This window comes from Dromaius novaehollandiae, chromosome 11 (genome assembly GCF_036370855.1).
Source record: "Dromaius novaehollandiae isolate bDroNov1 chromosome 11, bDroNov1.hap1, whole genome shotgun sequence".
Classification (NCBI taxonomy): domain Eukaryota; kingdom Metazoa; phylum Chordata; class Aves; order Casuariiformes; family Dromaiidae; genus Dromaius; species Dromaius novaehollandiae.
This window is the reverse complement of record NC_088108.1, coordinates 27,402,868-27,423,465: the sequence shown is the minus strand read 5'-3', so window position 1 is coordinate 27,423,465 and position 20,598 is coordinate 27,402,868. Positions and strand designations below refer to the sequence as shown.

Sequence of the window (20,598 nt, the reverse complement as noted above, 5' to 3'; positions counted from 1 at the left end):
TTGAATATGCAGGAGCCTGGCTTGGAACACTTGATCCAGAAAGCGAATGCACTGAGCGGAGAACTTCCATTGACAGCTTCGCAGTAGGAAGCAGCGAGTCTCTGGAGAGCGGCTGGTTCCTCCAGCAAAACCCCGAACTCATCTTGTTTGCGCAGCAAAGGCCTGTGGTTGCAGTGGTATGGAAGCATGTCTCAAATTTCACAGGGACATGTGGAAACTTATTGGCTTTTATAAAAGCAGTAGCCTAACCAAAAATTGACTGCTTGTTGCTAAGGAGGTCAATGGCAAACTGTAATAGGCTAAAAACTGTCCTTTCAGAGACAATCCTCTCATTTAGCATGTTGGCAGCCTCGGAAGGGACAAATTAGAAACACACTTATATTCTGGAGAAATCGGGCAAATGGAAGGGGAGCAGTTGAATGTTTGTTTGACTGCAGATGGAGTCCCTCTTGGATGTTAAGTTAGGGTACCTGCAAGACCATATTTTAAGGCATTTTTGATAGGAAACTATTTTTCTATCAAACACGTTCTCTAACCCTCTCCTCCCCACCACTCCTCCTCCAAAATGGAAAAAGTTGGGTTTGCATGGATATATCAGATGACTGAAAAAGCAGTGCCTAAAAACAGAAGATATCTGGGCATGGCCAAAACAAGAGTTCTGTTCTGAGATGCTGCTAGAGCCAGTTGTGGTGGTGACCGTTCAAGTCCCTCATATGCCATTCTTCTTTCCCCTCTGCCACAAACTCTCTCTCTCTCTCTCTCTTTTTTTTTTTTTAATGGGACTCTTCTGTGCAGTGGCAAAAGGCTGTGCACCGTGGCTGTTGTCACATGCCAAAACCAGCTTATGCAGTAAGCTATGCAGCTTTTGTTATGTTGAAGTGGGAATGGTGTTGGCAAGCAAAATGGAACAATCTCCTTTAGCAGTAAGTTTTAAAAAGACAGTTGAAGAAACTAAAGCTTGAAACTTTAAGTTATAAAAGGGCATGAATCTCCTTCCCATATTCTGAAGCTTTTCAAACTTCCCTCTTTTGAAGTTTGTCTTTCTGTTCTGCAAGCAGTCTAACTTCTGCAATGTGGTACTGCTTATGCATGGGATCTTTCAGGTACGTAAGCAGAACAGCAGGGTATAGAGGGGCAGAAATACCATCTAATGTCTCAAACACTTCTTTTTATCGGACTTGTTAAATGCAGATTTGGCATGATACTGTAGCGATTGAAAAGTGTAGGGAGCAACAAATGCCTTTTGATCATCTTGACAGTCGTCTCGACTTACAGTAGCAAGTCTCTTGGGGGATGTCTCTGCCATAAAGTCACTACTGGATTTCTGTTGCAGTATATCAAACTACCTCAAATGGGGTATAATTCAGTGAAGCATGCCATTTTGATTCTATACCTATAGAAGAGAATTTGCATGAAATCACCTACTTTGATGTTTTCCCCTATCGCTGAGTCTAAAATGCGAATGGTACTCCCCTATGTTCACAATCCAAGCAATGAAAGCAGGCAGCATGTTGCTGCTGATGGTGCTAGTGACACAGGGTGGCTGTCTAGGAGAGTGGCACTAAAAAGCTTTGTGCTAAGCAACTGGAATAGATACTGGAGCGATGAGGCCCACTGCTCAGTGCTTTACAAGACTACTTTACCAACCTGAGCCCCTACTCAGAACTAGATAGAGGATAGACCATGTATCTTCCAGATGCTTTCATCAAACTGCTGAAAAATCAGTAGGGGACAGAGATGGGTTGTAAAGTCTTCCAGGATCCCTATGAAGTAAACAAGTTATGCAGCTGCAGGGAACCAATTAACAGGCATCTGGGAGGAAACATAGCAGCTGTTATAGTGTGAAACACCAGACAGTTGATTCAGAATCAGCGTGGGGAATGGAGGTTGCCTTTGAAACACTCACTTCACATAAATGACCCAAGACAGGGTTCCACTGGTCTTTGCAAAGAGGAAACTTTACAAATCTTAGCAGAGACATTTTCCTGGAAAGGCAGCTCAGGTATGAATGAGGTCAGCTCCTGAAGCAAATGGGTGATGTTACTAGCTCCATTCACCTCTTTAGAGGGTAATTAATGGGAAGCTGTGCAGCTAATTCTGGTCGAAGTGGTCAATGAGATTACCCTCTTCCCCTCTGATTTGTTGTCCCTGTTGAGAGACGGTGTCAGCCAGTGCACGCAATGTTCATTCTCTTCGCCTAATCTAGAGTTCCTTGAGCCATCTGGATCTTTTTATGCAAAGTGCTAGTTAGGCCAGCTGATAATCTTGGCAGTCAGTACTAGATTTCTCTTGGAGGTGAAGTGCCCAGGCTTTCTGCAGCGCCCAGGAGATGAATGCCCCATGGCGCTGGGTTCTCTGCCCATGGACCACATCACATGTGTAAGTTTGCTTTTGCTTTTGGTTGCTGTACTGCCATGGTGTTTCTCACTTCTAAAGAAAAGTAGCTTCATAAAGAGATCCTCAAACAGAGGATGTGGTATTCTTTTTTAATTGAAAAAGTGTTGAAGCCTTTGATAAACAAGTGGCTGTAGAGTGAGCATCACCAATACCAAAGTAGGTTTTCCTCAAACTGCACAAACCCCACAGAAATAGAACTGGTGGTGTGTCCTTGGCACAGTCCCTTTACCAAAGGAAAATTTGTAGCTTCCTCCGAGGAGCCGGTCTGGGGCACTGTGGCTGCGTGGTGGCACGTCCTCAAGCAGCTGCTTGAAGGATAACTTGGCTCTTGTTAAACTTACTGAATGAAACACTTCTCAGCTATAATGAAATGCTGTGCGGGTGTTTCTCTTGAAGCTAATTCTATAAGTCTTTCACATGCAGGTCATAACCAGCTTGAACTCCAAGCTTAATCCGTGTTTAGTGGGTTTGCAGAGCTTTTCAAGGGTATTTGTAAAGAAAATACTTTTCTGGTACAGTGTTTTGGTGAAGAAGTGGATGTAAACTTTCTTAAATTGAGTTCTGGGGTCTGGAGGTGCTAGTTAAATTTACCATAAGCTCTAGATTCACACTGGGTTCAGATGATGCTGTTCCCAAGCTTGTTCAGATATCAGAGTTACTGCTTATCACAATCGGGAAGTGGGATCACGGAGAGGAAGACAACAGGAATGACCTTATAAGGCTAAAATGAAACTTCAAAATGGCTCTCTAACCCTCGCTACTATCTTCAAGTTCCTCTGCATCTTCCAAACTGGAATAAACAATCAATCTGACGCATTTTGCAAAGACTTAAACACAAGGTATCAGCTTACTGCAGTTGTACTAATGCAGGGCACTAGCTCAGCAGTTTGTGAGGAGCTGAAAGGGTTGCACTCCCCTTCGCACAGGATACTTGATAGCTATTACTAGCCGCAGATGCCTGCAGGTACACTAAAATTCAGACACTATGTTTGGGATCCTTTTTTTGAATTTTCAGAGATCCTTAATTGTCTTGCTTGCTAATTTTCAAAGCAGTTATATATTCTCTGAAGCCTTCCTTGGACACCAGCAAGGCAAGTTAGTGGCCTGAGTGTCTTGAACTGTTTTGTAAGGAACAAAGGAATGGGCTACCTGGCAAGCTTAAAACGCTATGCTGAGAACAGTACTCAGTGAACCTTTGTAATTAACCACTGCGTTTTGTTTAGCCGTTAATGGGTCTTCTGGAAAGTTTTCAATGTGTATGACTACCTGGGAAATAGATGCAAAAACAGAGATCAGGGTTAACAGGCAGGTAAAAAATTGGGAGCCACATTGACTCTTGTAATTCAACTCCTTTCAATCCAAGGATGATGCAAGAACTGTGGTTTCCCCAAGTTTAAGCCTGGTTTTCTTCAAGCTGAATTCTAGTTGGAAGGAAGGCTACCAGGCTGCTCTGCAGCTCTGTAAATATTTGAATTGGTCGTCCACAGAATAATGGAAATGGGGAAGCTTCTAAAAACGTGGAATAGGTGACTGCTTACTGTAACCACAGCCCAGCTTGGAAGTGGGAGGACTGCTTGTGTAGAAGAGGGCTCTCAGGCCTTCCAACATAGAAAAGTTGCAGGTAGTCCTGACACTCGAAGCATCTCCATTTTTCTGTTGCCCAGGGTCACCAGGCTTACCTCCTCTCTTGTGCCTAGGGGGGAAGGTGCTGGACATCTAGAATCTCTTCCTGCTCTATGCAACCAGTGTGCTGTCGATCTAGAGGACGAGCACTTAAAGCAGGACAAAATCACCAGGGTGTATCAAGCTGGTGTCTGACAAGGACAGCATTAGACAGCGTCTAATGTCTGGCTGAGTCGTGTCCCTGGATGCCCAGGGTGGCTGCTGGTGGGGTGTGTGTGTGTCGGGGGGGGGGGGGGGGGGTGTTGGAGAGATGCAGGTTTCCCCAGTCCTTGTTGCAAGGAATGGTGAAGCGTGTCTTAATTTCACATGGCCAAAGTGGTGCAACGTTTGGCTGAAACATTCTGCAGCCTGTGGAAGAACTAAACAATCATCCAGTAAACGAATCTCATCTATTTTGAATGATAAATAGCTTAGACTGTGGCACTTATAGCAAAAAATACTGTTTTTCTTTTCCTCCAAGGTATAGGTTCTTTAATTTTCTGTAGGCATTACAAATTATTTGAGGAGCTTGGACTTTAAGCAAAATGATATGCTGCGAACTAATAAGGCTTAAAAGGAGAGCAGAAGTAGTTCATAGGTTATCTGATGCTTGAGGTGTGGTAGTCTTGCATGGACAGTTTAAATCTAGGAAGGTTAGAAAAGAGAACCAGCACAAGTGACAGTAGCTTGTCCTGAATTACTTCATTCTTGGGCTTTAATCTCTGCAGGCATCTTCTATGCCTTCTGCCAGACTAAAGATTTACAATAAAAAAACAAACAAACAAAAACAAAAAAAACCCTTCAATTTGCTTGAAAGGCATCAGCTCTATCTCAGTGTGGTCTAGCTCTGGATTAGATTATGCAAGGTTTTCCTATGAAAGTCATCTGTACTTTGTCATTGCAGGTGTATAAGCTTGTTCACTCTTACCCAGTAAGATGGCAATGCATATCACCTTTCTGTGCCTTTGAAAGTGCCTGGATGAAACCTTGTTAGTTCTTAAATAGTCTGCAGTTGATGCTTGGCCTTGCAAATGCAACCGAGGTACAAATCCACAGAACTGTTGAACTCTTTTTTTCTTTTTTTCTTTTTTTTTTTTTTTTCCTCCTCTTGGAACATGAATAATGGTGATTACTTAGGGACCTTCTGAATATATGAAACTGCAAGCAAAAAAAAAAAAAAAAATCAATTCAGTGATTTATTCCTAGCAGTCAATTGAACTAAAAGGAGCTTTCTTACTATAAATTCCATTCTTACCTCTAATCCTTTCCACCCACACTTGATTTTGGGCATAACATGCCTGAACACCTAAATCACTGGCTGTGTCAATGATGTGTTCAACTTTCAACAGTAGTTGAGAAAAGGCTTCCCCCTCTTCCCCACCAAAATCGTTGGAGAAAATGAAACCAAATAATGCCTGGGTCTGCTTATGATTACTTGCACTTCCATGGCCTAATCAAGGAAGGGCGCTTGTGCGATGGCACAGAGTGTTTGAGTGTCAGTAAGAGCAGGATGATTAAATAACGCTTATTGGCTAAGTGCCGTTTGCTAGCCTGCATAGAAGAGCTCTGAAACCATCGGTGTGTCACCAGGTCAGAGCTCCTGCAGTACTGTGGCTTGCTAGCAGTTTTCTCACAGAAGTACTTGACTTGCCCATGATATAGAAAGGGGGGTGGGCCCTTTTCATTTTTAAGCAGGATAGCAGGTGAGGTTCAAGACAGCTTTATGTGCTGTGGTGTAACCTGGTGTGCTGGTCTTTGGAGCAGGGACTTGGCCAGAGTGGAGTGTCTTCCCCTCCGCTTGCATGCTTTGGTCCCTTGTGCAGATGCTGCTTTCATGCAGGTTCCACACTTGTTTACAAGTGTGGCAGTATGTTTCATGGGCTGAGAATGAGGGCAATCATCAGCCCAATATTGATGCTAAACTCTACATTTAAGAGGCCTACTTGTGGCTCTCCTGCTTTGTGGCAGCAGGTAATGTTAAGAACATAGAGAGAAGAGTGCATGCTTCAGGAGAAGGATGGAAGTAGAAAAAAGTGAAGTCATGTAGACCTGGGAAAAGTGGAATAGAAGAATGAGAAGCAGGAGAACAGGTTACACTTTCTCCTCTAAACACTTGAAAAGAATGGTATTAGTCATGTGCTTAGGTTGTCTCTGAAAGATGAAGATGACTTCAAAGTTACCAGAAATACACCTCTTCCCTGAAGGTAGAGTAAGAGGGACTTAATTTCTTAGCAAGTGCATTTTTAAAGCTAATAGTGCTTGAAGGGCCTTGTCATAGCTGGTGAAGGTACTGCGTGACAGCTAGAATTAAAGGTTGCCTGTAATCTTTTGCCAGTTGAAGACTAGGCCTTGTACCGCAGGCTAAACACGAGCCTGGGCCTGACTTAATGTCCTCCCTGGCAGGAGGAGGATGGCACTCTGTCCAGTCTAGAGACTGAACTTGGGTATTTAAGTAAAGTAGTCTGTGTTAAATAGTACTCTTTGTATTCCCCTATCCCCTGTGCCAGCTTTCATCCATCCATAGCCACTACCAATAATTGTTTGCTTTTCTGAAACCTCTGTAGTTAATCAGAAATCTAAATGCTGTATGCCCCCAAGCAAAAGTAGACTGATAATGGGGCTGCTAACTGCTAATGCCAGCCACATTCCTTGTGGCTGTAGAAAGCTCTCTTCCTTCACTGTCCTTTTTTCCCTGCCCAAAGGAACTAAACGGCCTCTTTAAAGCCGGGATGGGAAGGACAGAGGAGGAATACCTTTCCTCCTTCCTCTCCCCTTGCTTGACAGAGGCTTCCTTCACGTGCACTTACTTAGAAAGCAGCTTCAGACGAAGGCTGAATGGGCCAGACTCATGCTCGGGTAACAAGCAAGAACATGCCTTGCTTTACAGCTCACATTACCAGAGCAGGAATCGCATTGCACATCGGTGTGACTCAGTAGCAGTTTGGGGGGTGATGTTGAGTCTACAGTGCTGCCTCCCCCTCTCCGTGCAGCCCGTTGTTGTCACGGCTATTGCTGTGCAGGCTTCTCTGCTGCAAATAAAAGCCCCTTTGTGCAGGGGCCACAGTGCGATGCCATTTGGTTCCTTGCTGGCCGTTCAGCGTGTTGAACTCCCTGGCTTAAGCTGCTGACAAATGAAAGTGAGGCAAGCAGACACATGCAGCAGTGGGGTGAGCTCCCATCCCATTCAGATGTTAATGCTGCTGGGAATGGAGCCTTTCTTAAGCCGCAGAACAACCTTTCTTCCTCTCTTTGTACCATATGCTTTCAATACGTATATGGCAATTTGTAATGCTCCTCTGAAAGCCCCCTTAACTGAGTGCATCCTACTGAGTGACACATACAAGTCACAAGTGAAAGGTTTTGACCCACTTCCCCCCTGTGTTTGCCCCAGGCTTCATATTCGAACAAGGGCAGGGTGAATACTTTCATGGAGTCCAGTAGGATGATGTATGCAGACTCCCAGCCTCGCGTAGGTTTTGCATGCATGTGTGCACTACTAATGGCATGCCTCTGATGAAAGCTCCCTTTGCTTCATGTGCCTGAAAGGAGCAAGGGCCCAAGTGCTGCTTTGCCAGACCAGAAGAAATCGGACCCAAGCCATAAAGAATCTAACTAGGGATGCATTTGCAGGGAACCTACATCGTTAACGTGTTGTATCATGCCGATGCCATCGATCACGTTGGAAGGGAACAGAGTGCTCGCTTGGGATTCGTCGAGGAAGTAATCTAGAAGGAAGAAAAGGCTTTGGCTGGAGAACATATGAAACAAGGGGCAAGGCAGCACTAAATCCTCTTCTGCAACTTGTGGAGACCCTGAGTCTCTGGTGGAGGGGAGCTGTGAACAAGCACAGGGGCTGGGCGGTGTGTAAAAGCAGTCCTTTAAGTACAGTGTAGACCTAAAACCAAGTGTCTTTTCCCTCTGCCTTCCTTGTCTAGTAGTGGAGGTGACAGGTACATTTCTGGGGGATAGATGTGCCCCACTCCCACCCCTTGTTCACCAGTGTAAGAACAGTGTCCCAGGCTGCAGGAGGCATGTGGGGGAATGTCAGTGTCTGGACTTGCTAAATCCTGTGGCATGCCTCAGACTTGCCAGAGCACAAAGCTCTGATCTCCTGTTTGTGAACAGGCTCTACCAAGAAACTTCCCTCCTCCTTTTTACCAGAAATAGTATTATTCTGCAGTAGTCTTGCCGCACATTGGGTGGGCTCTTGATGTTACAATATGTCTGTAAAGCCTGCTTAATTCTTATTTACACAGCATCTGTAGTGTGCTAGGGCTGTGACTAAGGAGAGAGCTTGCATACCAGTGCAGGTAAGCCCTGTGGTGGCTCTTTGCCCTGACACAAGGCAAGTGTGTTGGCTTACTGCAGTACCTCTTCATGGTGCCACTCATTAAGCAGCTGCATGAAAAGCCTGTCCATAGCTATAAGTAGAGTGAAGTACAAATCTTAGAATAGCACAGCCTACTAGGGCATGCATCCTAGCAGTGTGATTCATGGCTTGCCCAGAAGTAGTGCATATGCATGGCAAATGAGAGGCGTACCTGAAAATGGAGCTGAGGTGTTAATTTCTGGCAGCTGTTACAGCTGTCAACCTGTTGCACCTCATTTTGGCTATACGTATTGGCTTATAAATGGCTGAACAAAACAGAATCCCAGCTGTTGCTTTTGGATAGCAACAAAACTTCAAGGTGTGGGAGGCAGATGAATATGATGCATCTCCCACTTGGTACCCCTCAGATGCTCTAGTATCTTTGTATTGGCATAGTAGCAGGGGAAGCAGGACACAAGCTCAGAAGAGAAGTAGAAAGGCCTAATCTGTAATGTACTTTCTGCCACTAATGAGCACAGCCCCTCTGTCAGGGGCTCTTGCTAATAACCTTTTTTTTTCCAGGTTGTGAAGACAATTGGTCTAAGAGAGGTCTGGTTTTTTGGACTTCAGTATCAGGACACCAAGGGCTTCTCAACGTGGCTGAAACTGAACAAAAAGGTATGTTTGCTTCAAGTTCTCATCTGTTGTGGGCTACTATCTCTTGGAGGACAGGGACAGACTTAGTCTTCTTGTCAGGGATCTATTGCATCTCTGCAAACCTGAAATACAATAAGATTAATGAGTTGGCACTGCCTTTCTTCAGACCCCTCCAAGGAAGGACGAGTCACGGTGCCCAATCTGTTCTTTACACGTGTAGTCCTGTTTGTTATCCTTCCCTATAGTGGCTAATGTGGTGCTCACGTGAGCATCTCGATTGGAGAGAAACCTGGGAAAGTAGCTTATCTAGCTCTGATCAGCACTTGTGGCTTGCCGTAAATGCTATGGGGAGAGGGTGAGGAGAGGAGATATTTGACAGCAGGGAGTTGAAAATTCCTGCTTCTCTGCGTGTTCACTTCTGCATTGGAAAGGAAGTTTTCTCTAATGCATTCTTCTTTTCTCTTTCTCTCCATAAACCTACTCCCCTTCAGTTGTTGTGTTGCCTGTAAAATCTGATAAATTCTGTCATCGCAGGTGACGGCACAGGATGTGCGCAAGGAGAGTCCCCTGCTCTTCAAATTCCGTGCCAAGTTCTACCCAGAGGATGTGGCAGAGGAGCTGATCCAGGACATCACTCAGCGCCTCTTCTTCCTCCAAGTGAAGGAGGCAATCCTGAATGATGACATTTATTGCCCTCCAGAAACAGCTGTCCTCCTGGCTTCTTATGCTGTCCAGTCAAAATATGGCGACTTTAACAAAGAGGCGCACAAGCCTGGCTACCTTGGTAGTGACAAACTGCTCCCACAGAGGTAAGCGAACCTGGTAGTCTTAGAGCTTCTGTGCCTTAAAGAGTTTGGGACTTTTTGTCTTGATTGGACTTCACAGAATGAAATCCAGCCTTGTGTGTTTCCACGAGCATGGGGATTGGTATTCACTTAAGAGCTTTAATCTTAAAGATCCTATTGCTGCTGAAGAAACTCCAATTAGAAGTAGTAGGAGAAGCTCTGAAAAATAAAAATGTAATGGTACAAGAAGAAACACAGCTGAGTGGGATTTGACAGAAGTCTGAATATTTACCCCTGTTTCCCTAGCTAGCCTTGTAATAAAAGTATATCTTGGACCAGCTGTGTGAAGGAATTGTGTGCCAATGGAGCACTCAATGAAATGTTGCTCAGGAGTGACGTGGGTGCATGTATGTAGATGTAGTGGTTGGTCTCACACATCCCATGTGCCCTTCTGATGCACTTCTGTTTCCTTTCCAGAGTTCTGGAGCAGCACAAACTTAACAAGGACCAGTGGGAGGAGAGGATCCAGGTGTGGCACGAGGAACATCGAGGAATGATTAGGTAACTGATGCTGTGTGGAACTGCTGAACGTAAAGTAGTGTGAATATGCTAGTGCATAACATCAATGTAAAAATCCACAGCTGACTCCAGGATGACTGTTGGCATTCCTCAGCTTATTCTGCTAAAGAAAAAACTAGGTTCATCTACCCTTGCTAGTCTGCACTGGCTGTTTGTAATATAGCAAAGCTAAACTTGCTGAGCTTGACCACTATTATCTTCCAGGGTGATACTTGGAACTTTTCCAGCTTGTTGCTGCTCTATCCGTGTAGGAAGACAGCTCTAATGACTTAAATGGATTAAGAAAGGAATGTCTGCTTTCTTTTTGCATGTTGCAGAGAAGATGCTGTCTTGGAGTACCTGAAAATTGCACAGGATCTGGAAATGTATGGTGTGAACTACTTCAGCATTAAGAACAAAAAGGGCTCTGAACTCTGGCTTGGTGTAGATGCTCTTGGACTCAACATTTATGAGCAGAATGACAGGTAATAAAACCCCTTCATCATGCCTTCAGCTGCTTTCCAGTACAAAGGACTAGTGAAAGTAATTTTTTTTTTTTTTTGAAGTCAAATATCTTCAATTGAACCCTACTATCTCTATATCATTCTTGGCTGAGTTTCTGACACAGACAGAAAGATCCGGTAGTCAATCCACTACATAAACAGTTGATGTGAGGAAATGCTTTCATAAAACGTTGCTTTGGAGCAAAAAGTATAAGAAGCTGGCAAATCTCAACAAGCTCATTTCACTTACATCCTAAGTCTTCCTGCCACAGATATGTTCTTCAGTTACAGTTTCTATTTAAAAAAAAAAAAAAAAAAAGTGGGTGTTGAAGAACTGTTTCCTATGTTTGTAGTTCATGTTTACATGTCTTCAATTTAATTTGCTGATTCCAGTCAGTATTAGAGTACTGAAATACCACGAAGGGCTGATTTGGCACAATTTTAGGCTTTGCATTGTAGGTCAAGAATTTGGAATGACTTGGGGCTTCTGTCTCCTTTGCTTTTCATTTCTGCAGGCTAACACCGAAAATTGGATTCCCTTGGAGTGAGATCAGAAATATCTCATTCAATGACAAGAAGTTTGTTATCAAGCCTATTGACAAGAAAGCTCCAGTAAGAAGCAACATTTTAACTAATATTAAAAAGAAAAAAAAAAAAACTTTTGGTGCTTTTTTTGTTGTTGAATGGTCAGGGTTTTTGCTGCATGTAATCTCTTTATCAATAATATCGATGCTATTTACTACCTGACCTGTTCAGGGAAGTATGCACAGAATGGGCCTAATAGCGAGTTTAGTTCTGGCTAGGAGAGGAGAAAATTGTTCAGCCTAACCTTAAGCTATTCAAACTCAGTGGAAGAGGCAGGCTCTTGGCTTAGGGTTTCTGATTCTCTTAAGTTCTCTCAGTTCTCTGCTGTTACAGTTAAAGATCTGAGGCACCTACTTTAGAAGTGAATGCTTTCTATGCAGCCTGTTGGATTTAGCAGTGTGCAGGAAAGTCTTTTGCAGTTTTTTTTCCTCAAGTGTGGTGTTTATCACCGTATTTGAAGCTGAAGCATGAAGTCATCTGGTAGGGTATGCTAGGAACATTTTTTTTTCTTCTAACCTTTTAACAGACATAATTCAGCTTGGTTTCATCTTCCAGGCTCCTTAATCTTCTGTGTGTCTGCTGACACCTCTGTTCTCCTTCCTCTGGTCACTGGTTTCACTGCTGCTTGGAAAACATTTGCTGCTGCTGTTGCTCCTTGTTAACAGAAAAAAGTTATTTATCCACAGGACATAATGTTTAACAGCCATTCTGGCATAAGACAAAACATTACACTTCATGTGGCTGGCAAGACCACTGCATTAAATAACCATGTGGGAGGAAAGGTGGGGCAAGTGTCTGGTAAAGCAGCCGGTGGTTGTGTTTGTAATAAAACCATGAATCTAAGTCAGTATGTACTCTTGTGTACTAAAAATGCTTTACAGTGAAGCACAGCATGTTGTAACAGCAAGTTGGGCACTTCTGCCCTGTGTGTATTTATCAGGTAGAATTTCAGTTCCTGAAAGACAGGGGTCTGATTACCACTGATAAAGTAGATACTGGTGAGAAAAGCTGGCTAACAGTTTTGAGATGTATTGCATTCAGAAGGACTGAAGGAATAAGTCTAATGCTGCCATCTCCTTGTTCCAAGGACTTTGTATTCTACGCCCCTCGGTTACGGATTAACAAGCGAATCTTGGCGCTCTGCATGGGGAACCACGAGCTCTACATGCGCAGGCGTAAACCGGATACCATTGAAGTGCAGCAGATGAAAGCGCAGGCTCGGGAGGAGAAGCATCAGAAACAGATGGAGAGGTTGGTAGGGGTCTGTGTAACTTGGACTTGGCTTTTCACTGCACAGTAGCATCATGTGCTAGCAAAATTGCTAACAGCACCTTATTAATCTTCAGTAGGTCTAACAGGATGATGGAAATAGCACTCATTACAAGGGTAACCCACTGTCAGGCTCTTAAATTAAATATACGTGCATCTATTTGACAGGGTTTATCTGAGGCTTGATATAAGGAATTTTCCCTTGGCAACATTGCTGTTATGGTGCCCCATTGAGATAAATGCCAGCAGGGCTTTTTCCTTCTGCATTTCACTTTAAAGAGATACAGCTGGATTAAAGCTGATCAGCTCAGTGCTATAGTGCACATCTCTGGCGTGCTCATAGCTTTACCAAGAAGTGCTCCAGTTTGAGTAGTTGTTAATGCTAAGCTGCATTGTGACTTCCCCCTCATCAGAGCCCTGCTGGAGAATGAGAAGAAGAAGAGGGAGCTGGCAGAAAAGGAAAAGGAGAAGATTGAACGTGAGAAAGAGGAGTTAATGGAGAGACTTAAGCAAATTGAGGAGCAAACCAAGAAAGCTCAGCAAGGTAATATGGGAATGCTGGAGTATTTCCTAGATGCATATTCTGAGTGAGAAGTGTTACCAAGTAGTAAAGCTAGGAGCATCTCTGAACCATTTGGCACTCCAGTATTGTGTGCTAAGTGGTGTTAGGGCCCTGTTTTTTTTCAGAACTGATTTAGCCTTCTGAAGTTCAAAGTAACCTCTCAGTCTGCAACTGCTGAAGTATAGCTTGCACTAAGGAGGTGGGTGACAGCCAGGTTGCCTCTCTGACAGCCAGAATACCTTGTAGCTGTTCATGTGTTCACTGGAAGCTTTATCCCAGCACGCCTGTGAAAAGAAGTCAGGAAGCGTAGTACCTGTCACATCAGCCAGCACTCTGGTCCTTACTGTCTAATTGCTTTGGCTGTGTTACAGTGCAGTGTTATCCAGGCAAAATGCTATATGCTTCTCTGCCTCTAAAGGTACAATTTCGGGCTGGGTACTTCCTCACAAATCCTATTAGGCAAGCGATCTCCTGGCTTTGAACAGGCCTGGCTCTGAGTCTTCCAGCTCTCCTTGTACGTGAAGGGGAGGAAATGGGAGAATTGCTTGCATGTGTCCTTCACCTGTGAAGGGAAGCCCCTATCTAGGAGGTAGGGGTGGGGGCACCTTCTTCTACTGCCATTCTGTACTCAGTCTCTCTTCAAATGCACTCTGCTGTTTTTTCAGAACTGGAAGAACAGACCCGCAGAGCCATGGAGCTGGAACAGGAGAGAAAACGAGCTCAGGAGGAAGCAGAGAAACTGGCTAAAGAACGTCGAGAAGCAGAAGAGGCAAAGGAGGCGCTCCTGAAAGCATCCCATGATCAGCAAAAGACCCAGGAACAACTGGTGAGTGGGTGAGCTGAAAATCTGGTAGGGAAGGTAGTGGCAGGGTAAGGATCTAAGCTCTCAGAGCAAACCAGGCTATGAATATAGTGGGAGGCATAGTTTGGTTCTTTAATTTGTAGCCTCAGGCAGATGAGCTTGTGCCTAAATGCAAGTATATTTGTACAGTATATTTGGGTTGTGGTGTTCTTTGCACACTGTTGTAAGCAGTGCTGAGAACAGTGTGGAGCTCCCTAATTGCTTTCCCTGGCTTGGGTTCAAAGAAGTGAGATCTGTAGCTCTGGAATAACTTTTTTTGGCTCCCTCTTCCCTTGCAACATGGAGATATCAGTGAGACTGAAGTACACAAAAAGGCTTTCTCCTTACCAAAAAGGTGTTAAAGATGCTCATTTTGTTCAGGGCATGGACTAAACACTTAATTTAGCAGATACTTGAGTTTTGTCCCCACTGAAAGCATTTCTTTTGCAGGCTGCTGAGATGGCAGAACTCACAGCTAGGATCACGCAGCTGGAGCTAGCCAGGCAGAAGAAGGAGAGTGAGGCCCAGGAGTGGCAACAGAAGGTAAAGCAGGATCCGAACAAACACTGTTTTTCCTGGAGCTGCTCTTTATTCTGTTGTGTGACCTGCCACACTGCACTGGCTGTCTGCAAGCTTAAGGTTGTTGCAAATACACAGCTTTGTTCTTCCTGGTGGAATGAGTGCCCTATTCTAACTGCAGGTAGAAACAGTTTGTCTAATTATGACTCATTTTCCATGAATTGTGACCATTCTTCAAACATCTGAAGTGCTAGCCAGCAGAAGGTTTTATAAGTGATTGGTGACTGGAAACATATCACTTCAGTGTGCAATAGCTGCAGGGCTTGCTGTATTTTCGAAGTAGTGCTTCTGTGCACTCTTTCTGGGCAGAAGTCTTTTGCACTGCAAAGAAACCTTGTCTTCAGGATTATGTTGTCTCACCCCTGTGGCTGTCTTACTGCAGGCGCAGATGGTGCAGGAGGACCTCGAAAAGACCAAAGAAGAGTTGAAGACTGCCATGAGCACCCCCCACGTCGCCGAGCCCATGCACTCTGAAAATGAGCACGATGACGAGCAGGATGAGAATGCCGCAGAGGCCAGCGCCGAGCTGCGGTCGGAGGCCACCATCAAGGACCGCAGTGAAGAGGAGCGCACCACTGAAGCGGAGAAGAATGAACGGGTCCAGAAACACTTAAAGGTAAAAAGTTGGCGGCAGAGAGAGCCTGTGTGTCTGGGTGCTGCCTCTGTTGTTCTTGCCATTAACGCAGCTGGCAGGTATCCTTGTTAAGAAAGAAAGGAATCATGATCTTGCCAATTAGTTTAGTAACCACAGAAGAGCGTGGCAGATTGTCTCCTGGCTCTTGACTTCCATTTCGCTGGTAACAGTGAAGCATTTTCAAGTAGTGCCAAGAAGCAGCATCTGTCAGATGCGGTGTGCTCCTGAGAGTCTTGCCAGCCATCTGACAGCTGCTCATAGCCCTGGCTGCAGTGAATTGGAGGACTCGGTCCAGTTCCTATCAAGCAGCTGTCAGTGACTGTCTGACGAGGTTGCGCTGCTAAACCTTGAGAGCAGCCCACCAGGACCCAGCATGGGGGGAGCAATGCTGTCCCTCCTTGTCGTAAGGATCACCAGTGCCCTGCTGTTGGCTCTTCCCAGTCATTTTGTACTGCCTGCTACCTGCCTGACTGCAGCAGTTTCTGCTTGTTCTGCCTCACGCTGTGATGGTTTTGCACAGGCAGATTGACAGAAGTGTCCTTTGTCTTCCACAGTGAGTTTTAGCGGTAGAAGGCTAGTAATTGCTCTGTTTTGGCAAGACATTCTTGATGTCTTCAGGGATCCCTCTGCCAGACTTTCCCACCCTTCCTCTGAAGGAGACTGGTGACCAGTCTTTTTCTTGTGCTAGACAAAGATAGATAGGATGGGACTACCTGATGCTTTCTACCTTCAAATGTTAGGGAAAGGTATTAGCTTGTGTAAGTGAAGTTTCCTGTTTTCATGGGTATCGAATGTTTAGGAGAGCTGGATGAGGAGGTCTCTTCCTGAGAGTGTGGCATATGCTAACCTCTTCCTATCTGTTTCCCCTCCTCCAAAGGCTCTTTCCTCTGAGCTAGCAAACGCTCGTGATGAAACCAAGAAGACAGCCAACGACATGATCCACGCTGAGAACATGCGACTGGGCCGAGACAAGTACAAGACCCTCCGTCAGATTCGGCAGGGCAATACCAAGCAGCGCATTGATGAGTTCGAGTCCATGTAAACTCTCCCCTGCACCTGCTGCCCCTCACTCTTCTCCCCTCTTTCCCATCCTCTCCCATCACTCACTCGTAATCGTGCTGCGCTGGAACCACTACAGAAGAGTGACCATGGTCTTATTTATAGAGTTTTGGGCAAGTGCTGCAGTTCAGCAGTGGAGGAAAAACCAACATCTGCATCTTCCTGGGAGTGGCTGGGGAAAGCAAGCTTGTATTGGGGCAAATTTGAAATTGCTTGGCTTTGAGTAAAGTCTCACTGCATTTAGTTCTGTATTGCTTGTTGAAATGGCTGTGTTGCTGCTCTCTCCCACTGGGTAAAGAGGCCACCAGATACTTTGACTGAATTACTTTGAGTAAACTGCTACAGTTTGACACCGTGCCTTCCTACTAACTTGCACAAACTTCAATATTAAGCTTAATGGCCAGGGTCTAAATTTCTGACTGTATACAGGGTCTGACTCATGTAGTTGAGAAGGGGAGGCTGGAGGTAGGGAATAGGGGTTGGTGGTGTAATACAGACTTTCTTCTAAAAGACCAAAGCTTTTGACCTTAAAACTTAAGCGGGCAGAATAGATAAATAGTGGTGTTAATAACATCTTGTATGACCCTGCTGGTGTTAGCTTTTCTTTTTTAATGATGAAATTTTGAATTTCCTAATCATGTGGAGGCCTTTGGAATATTTCCACCGAAGTGTGTTTTGGACCATCAACTTCCCTGTTTTCCAGAAGAAATGTTTTCCTCTGGATAAATTGCTTTGTTTACTGTCACTTGTCTGACTTGAATGTAACCAGTGAAGCAGAAATAGCTAAAGAACATTGCCTTCCATTTTGGGGTCACCAATGGAAGCTTAGAGGGATAGGCAGAAATGCAAAGAACTAAAACTTGTTGTAGCTATGTTTTTCCCTTGCTGTAAAACAGTATACCCCTGGTTGTGGAATGGGATTTCAGGTGTTCAGAAGAGGCCTTTTTAACACATAGTCATTGGTGCCTTATGACTGCGTATAGATCTGCTGTAGCTCAGATGTCTTTGCTTAAACTAAATATAATCATAAAAAATGATGAGCAGCTGGGGACCAAAAATTACTTTTTTATCTGGGCGATGTACAAGTTTGAATCTGTCTTCCCAGCTTCCAGCAACATCCGAGGGGAGAGGACCATGAAGCATTTGTCCAGCTGCTGCCTTAATCCTCCCTCGCGTTCTGCTGGGTCCCTGGCTCTGGTGTTTTCCCTTCCCCAGAAGGATGTGTTGCCCCTTTGCAGCTTTGAGAACGGAGGGCTCTGTCTGTTAGAAATAGACCCTGGTGATTGTGAGGAGACTTGTCCTGAGAGCTGGCTGGAACAATTGCCAGTGCCCTTGGCATCCCGTCTTCCAAGCTATCTGTTCCTGTCCGTGCTGTAGCTACCCAGAATCCTTTCCTCCGTTTCTGGGGAAGGAACAGCCATGTATGCTCAGGGTTGAATTGGATTTTGCCTTGATCCTTCATAGAAGGAAATCTTCAACTTTAGAAGAGGCCTCTTTCAAGTGGATTCCATCTAAAATGGAGTTCTCTTTTGCTTTGCCCTCCCTGGATTGGCCTGTCCCTATAGGAAGTCATCAGGCTAGCCTATAATTTAACTAACTGCCTAGCACGATCCTAAATCTTACAGCTTTCCCAGTTTTGTGGATGCCTCTCTTGTCTCTATGGTATCACTGTTAGTGGTAATAGAAGGAAACATCTGAATATGCTAGGACTCTTTCAGCTCCCTATGCTATGGGAAAGGTAAAGGGGAGCGTGCCAAAAAAGATGTTCATGTCAGTGTTAATAAACTGCAGTGTTTCCCCAAGAATTCCTTGGGCTGCTAGCAACAACCTCACCAGTGCTGTATTTTTTCTTGGAAGCAATACAAGCCTGTGTGGAGATCCACACGACGCCAACCAACCAGACCTCTGCTGGGAGCATCGCTCCGTGCCCCTTCTACGCGTCCAGCTAAGTCAGTGGGAGCCCCCTTCCCTCCCCCGGGCGCAGCGTGTCTCTGGCGAGTGACGCAGGGAGCCTTTGGTTGGCCGAAAACACATGCCCCAGTGCTTTGAATGTCACCAGTGAAAGGTTGCAGTTAAACCTGTCAGAACTGATTTGCATATTTCTGTACTGAAGGGTTATTGGCGCCAGCTCCACATGAGTCTCATTACTGGGGAACAAACAACCATTACACTTCTGTTCGGGTGCTTCAAAGCTGGTTCTCAGCACTTCTGCTCTGTCCATGGCAACTGCTGGTGCATCTGGGGGGGAGGGTAAGCCCTTATTACGTTTTAACAGTTTCCTAATGAGAAGATATACGGTGCCTGGAATATATGTTCAAATAATAAACCAGTAAACCTCTTTCTGCTTTGATGGGTCTCACAATACTGCTGAACTCATGTATTGCAGTGCTGGCGTGACTTCTGTTTAGAGGGTGTGGGGTTTTTTTGTTTTTGTTTCCTCGTTCTAATTCCAAATGGTCCAATACAGGAATAGAACGGCTTGTGCCAGTGAGTCCACCTAACTCCTTGTGTAGTTGTTTCAGCCTTGCCCTCTTCTTAACCAGTATTATATTACAGTGGTATCTAATGATATTTGATTTCAATATTTCTAGCTATGCACAATTAGAAAATATTAGTTATGGGACGGAGGATATTTTTATGGTCCCCCATCCCTTGGAAATGTATACTGTATTGTAAAGAGATGATATTTTGCAAGAAAACTAATGTAAGAAGCTTTCAGTATTACAGTGAGATTTCTAGACATTTTTTTTATTTTTAGAATACAGTGAGTTTTTCTTCCTCTCCCTGTTCCAGATTAATTGGATAAATACTCCTCTTTGGGGTTGGAGGGAGGGAATTGCCTTAAAATGTTTGCCTGGCTTGTTTTTTCTTTTTTCTTTTCTTTTTTTTGGGGGGAGGGATTGCTGTAAATTAAATTGAGGGGTTTTGGGGTTTTTTTGTTGACCAGTCTTTTTACTAGTTTTTATTAAAGCATCAGTGGGGCGATTCATGGGTCCATGTGGTTATCTGCAAAGAGCCTCGATATTAAGGTGTCTTGTTTTCCTATTTGGAGGAGTTGTTAAAATCCATACCTTGTTCTTCCTACAGTGCCAATAAAGTTTAGAGAAAATCAACAGAAAGTGTCTGAATGATTGCTTAAGGCTTTCTTTGAGGCCGGTGCCGCACTTCCAAGCTAGATGCGTCTGCCACGCGGTGTCGTAGGGGCCAGGCGGGAGGCTGTACTTGCCTCTGGGGAACGCGGGCGACCGCCGTGCCTCGCGGGGGGGGGGGGGGGGTCCTCGAGGCCTCCGGGCAGCGCTAGCACCGGGGTTGGACTAACGCGCAGAGAAGCGGTGTGAGCTTATGTCGCGTTTAACGCTCTTGCTGCCTGGTAAGTGGGGGTGGCCAGGGAGGAGACCCGGCTCTGGGCACTCGTCACCAGCGCGCTCCCCGGGCACCTGGCTGATGTGCGAGCGGGCGGCCTGGCCGCGGTGCCCCCGAGACCTGCTGATGGGTCGCTCCCAGGCCGGCCAGGCACCGGGATTTTGACCTCTGTCTCCGTACCTGCCTTTCCTGAGGTCTCAGGACCGAGTCCAATGAAGGAAGAGCGTGGCTATTGCCGCATTTCCACTCTCCGAAGACAAGGATTAGTGAATTGTGATCTTCATTCCTATTTGCTTCCCATGTGGATGCAAAGAGGGGCTTGTAACGCAGCCTCTGCCTCATGCTTGCTGCACTGCAATAAAGCAGAGCTTTTGTCAAAATCCACTAGTGATTAGAAATCTGCTGCTGGGGGAAGACACTTGTAAATGTCTGCAAATGCTTATAGACAAGTTCATGTTTCTAGAGAAACATGTAAATGTTCATGTTTCAGAAATTACATGTTTCTTTAGGCATTTAGATGTCTAATTACATTACATTTACCTTGTCTATGAATGTGGAGCAAGGGAGGATTTGCAATCCCTGTCAGGCTTGGAATGGCTTCAATTTCTGTAGGAAGGGATGAGGAAGACTTGCCTTCCAGCATCCCAAAAACCTGAAAACCACTAGATGAAATACGTGTGCACGTCATTCTGCCATACTGCCACCTTCAATGAAGGTTAGTCTGGAGAGTTGCTCTTGCAAATGGTACTCTGCACTTGTTTCCAGATGGACAACGTCTTGCAGCCTGCGCTTATGTTGCTGGGGTCTCTGAAGAAGTGTGCCTGCACCCAGATTA

General features: G+C 45.0%; 1 protein-coding gene across 2 annotated transcripts in view; it reads left to right on the top strand.

The window, feature by feature from the left end:
* MSN (moesin) overlaps positions 1 to 19,519 on the top strand; it is a 54,016-nt gene extending 34,497 nt beyond the window's left edge. For both annotated transcript variants that reach the window (XM_064518503.1, XM_026096010.2), the window contains exons 3-13: positions 8,951 to 9,046; positions 9,560 to 9,834; positions 10,288 to 10,371; positions 10,707 to 10,853; positions 11,387 to 11,483; positions 12,544 to 12,707; positions 13,139 to 13,269; positions 13,953 to 14,113; positions 14,579 to 14,671; positions 15,090 to 15,323; positions 16,219 to 19,519. In XM_064518503.1, coding sequence (XP_064374573.1) covers positions 8,951 to 9,046; positions 9,560 to 9,834; positions 10,288 to 10,371; positions 10,707 to 10,853; positions 11,387 to 11,483; positions 12,544 to 12,707; positions 13,139 to 13,269; positions 13,953 to 14,113; positions 14,579 to 14,671; positions 15,090 to 15,323; positions 16,219 to 16,383 — 1,647 coding nt within the window. In that variant the 3' untranslated portion in view covers positions 16,384 to 19,519. The remainder of the gene's footprint in view (positions 1 to 8,950; positions 9,047 to 9,559; positions 9,835 to 10,287; positions 10,372 to 10,706; positions 10,854 to 11,386; positions 11,484 to 12,543; positions 12,708 to 13,138; positions 13,270 to 13,952; positions 14,114 to 14,578; positions 14,672 to 15,089; positions 15,324 to 16,218) is intronic.
* The last annotated feature ends 1,079 nt before the right edge of the window (positions 19,520 to 20,598 follow it).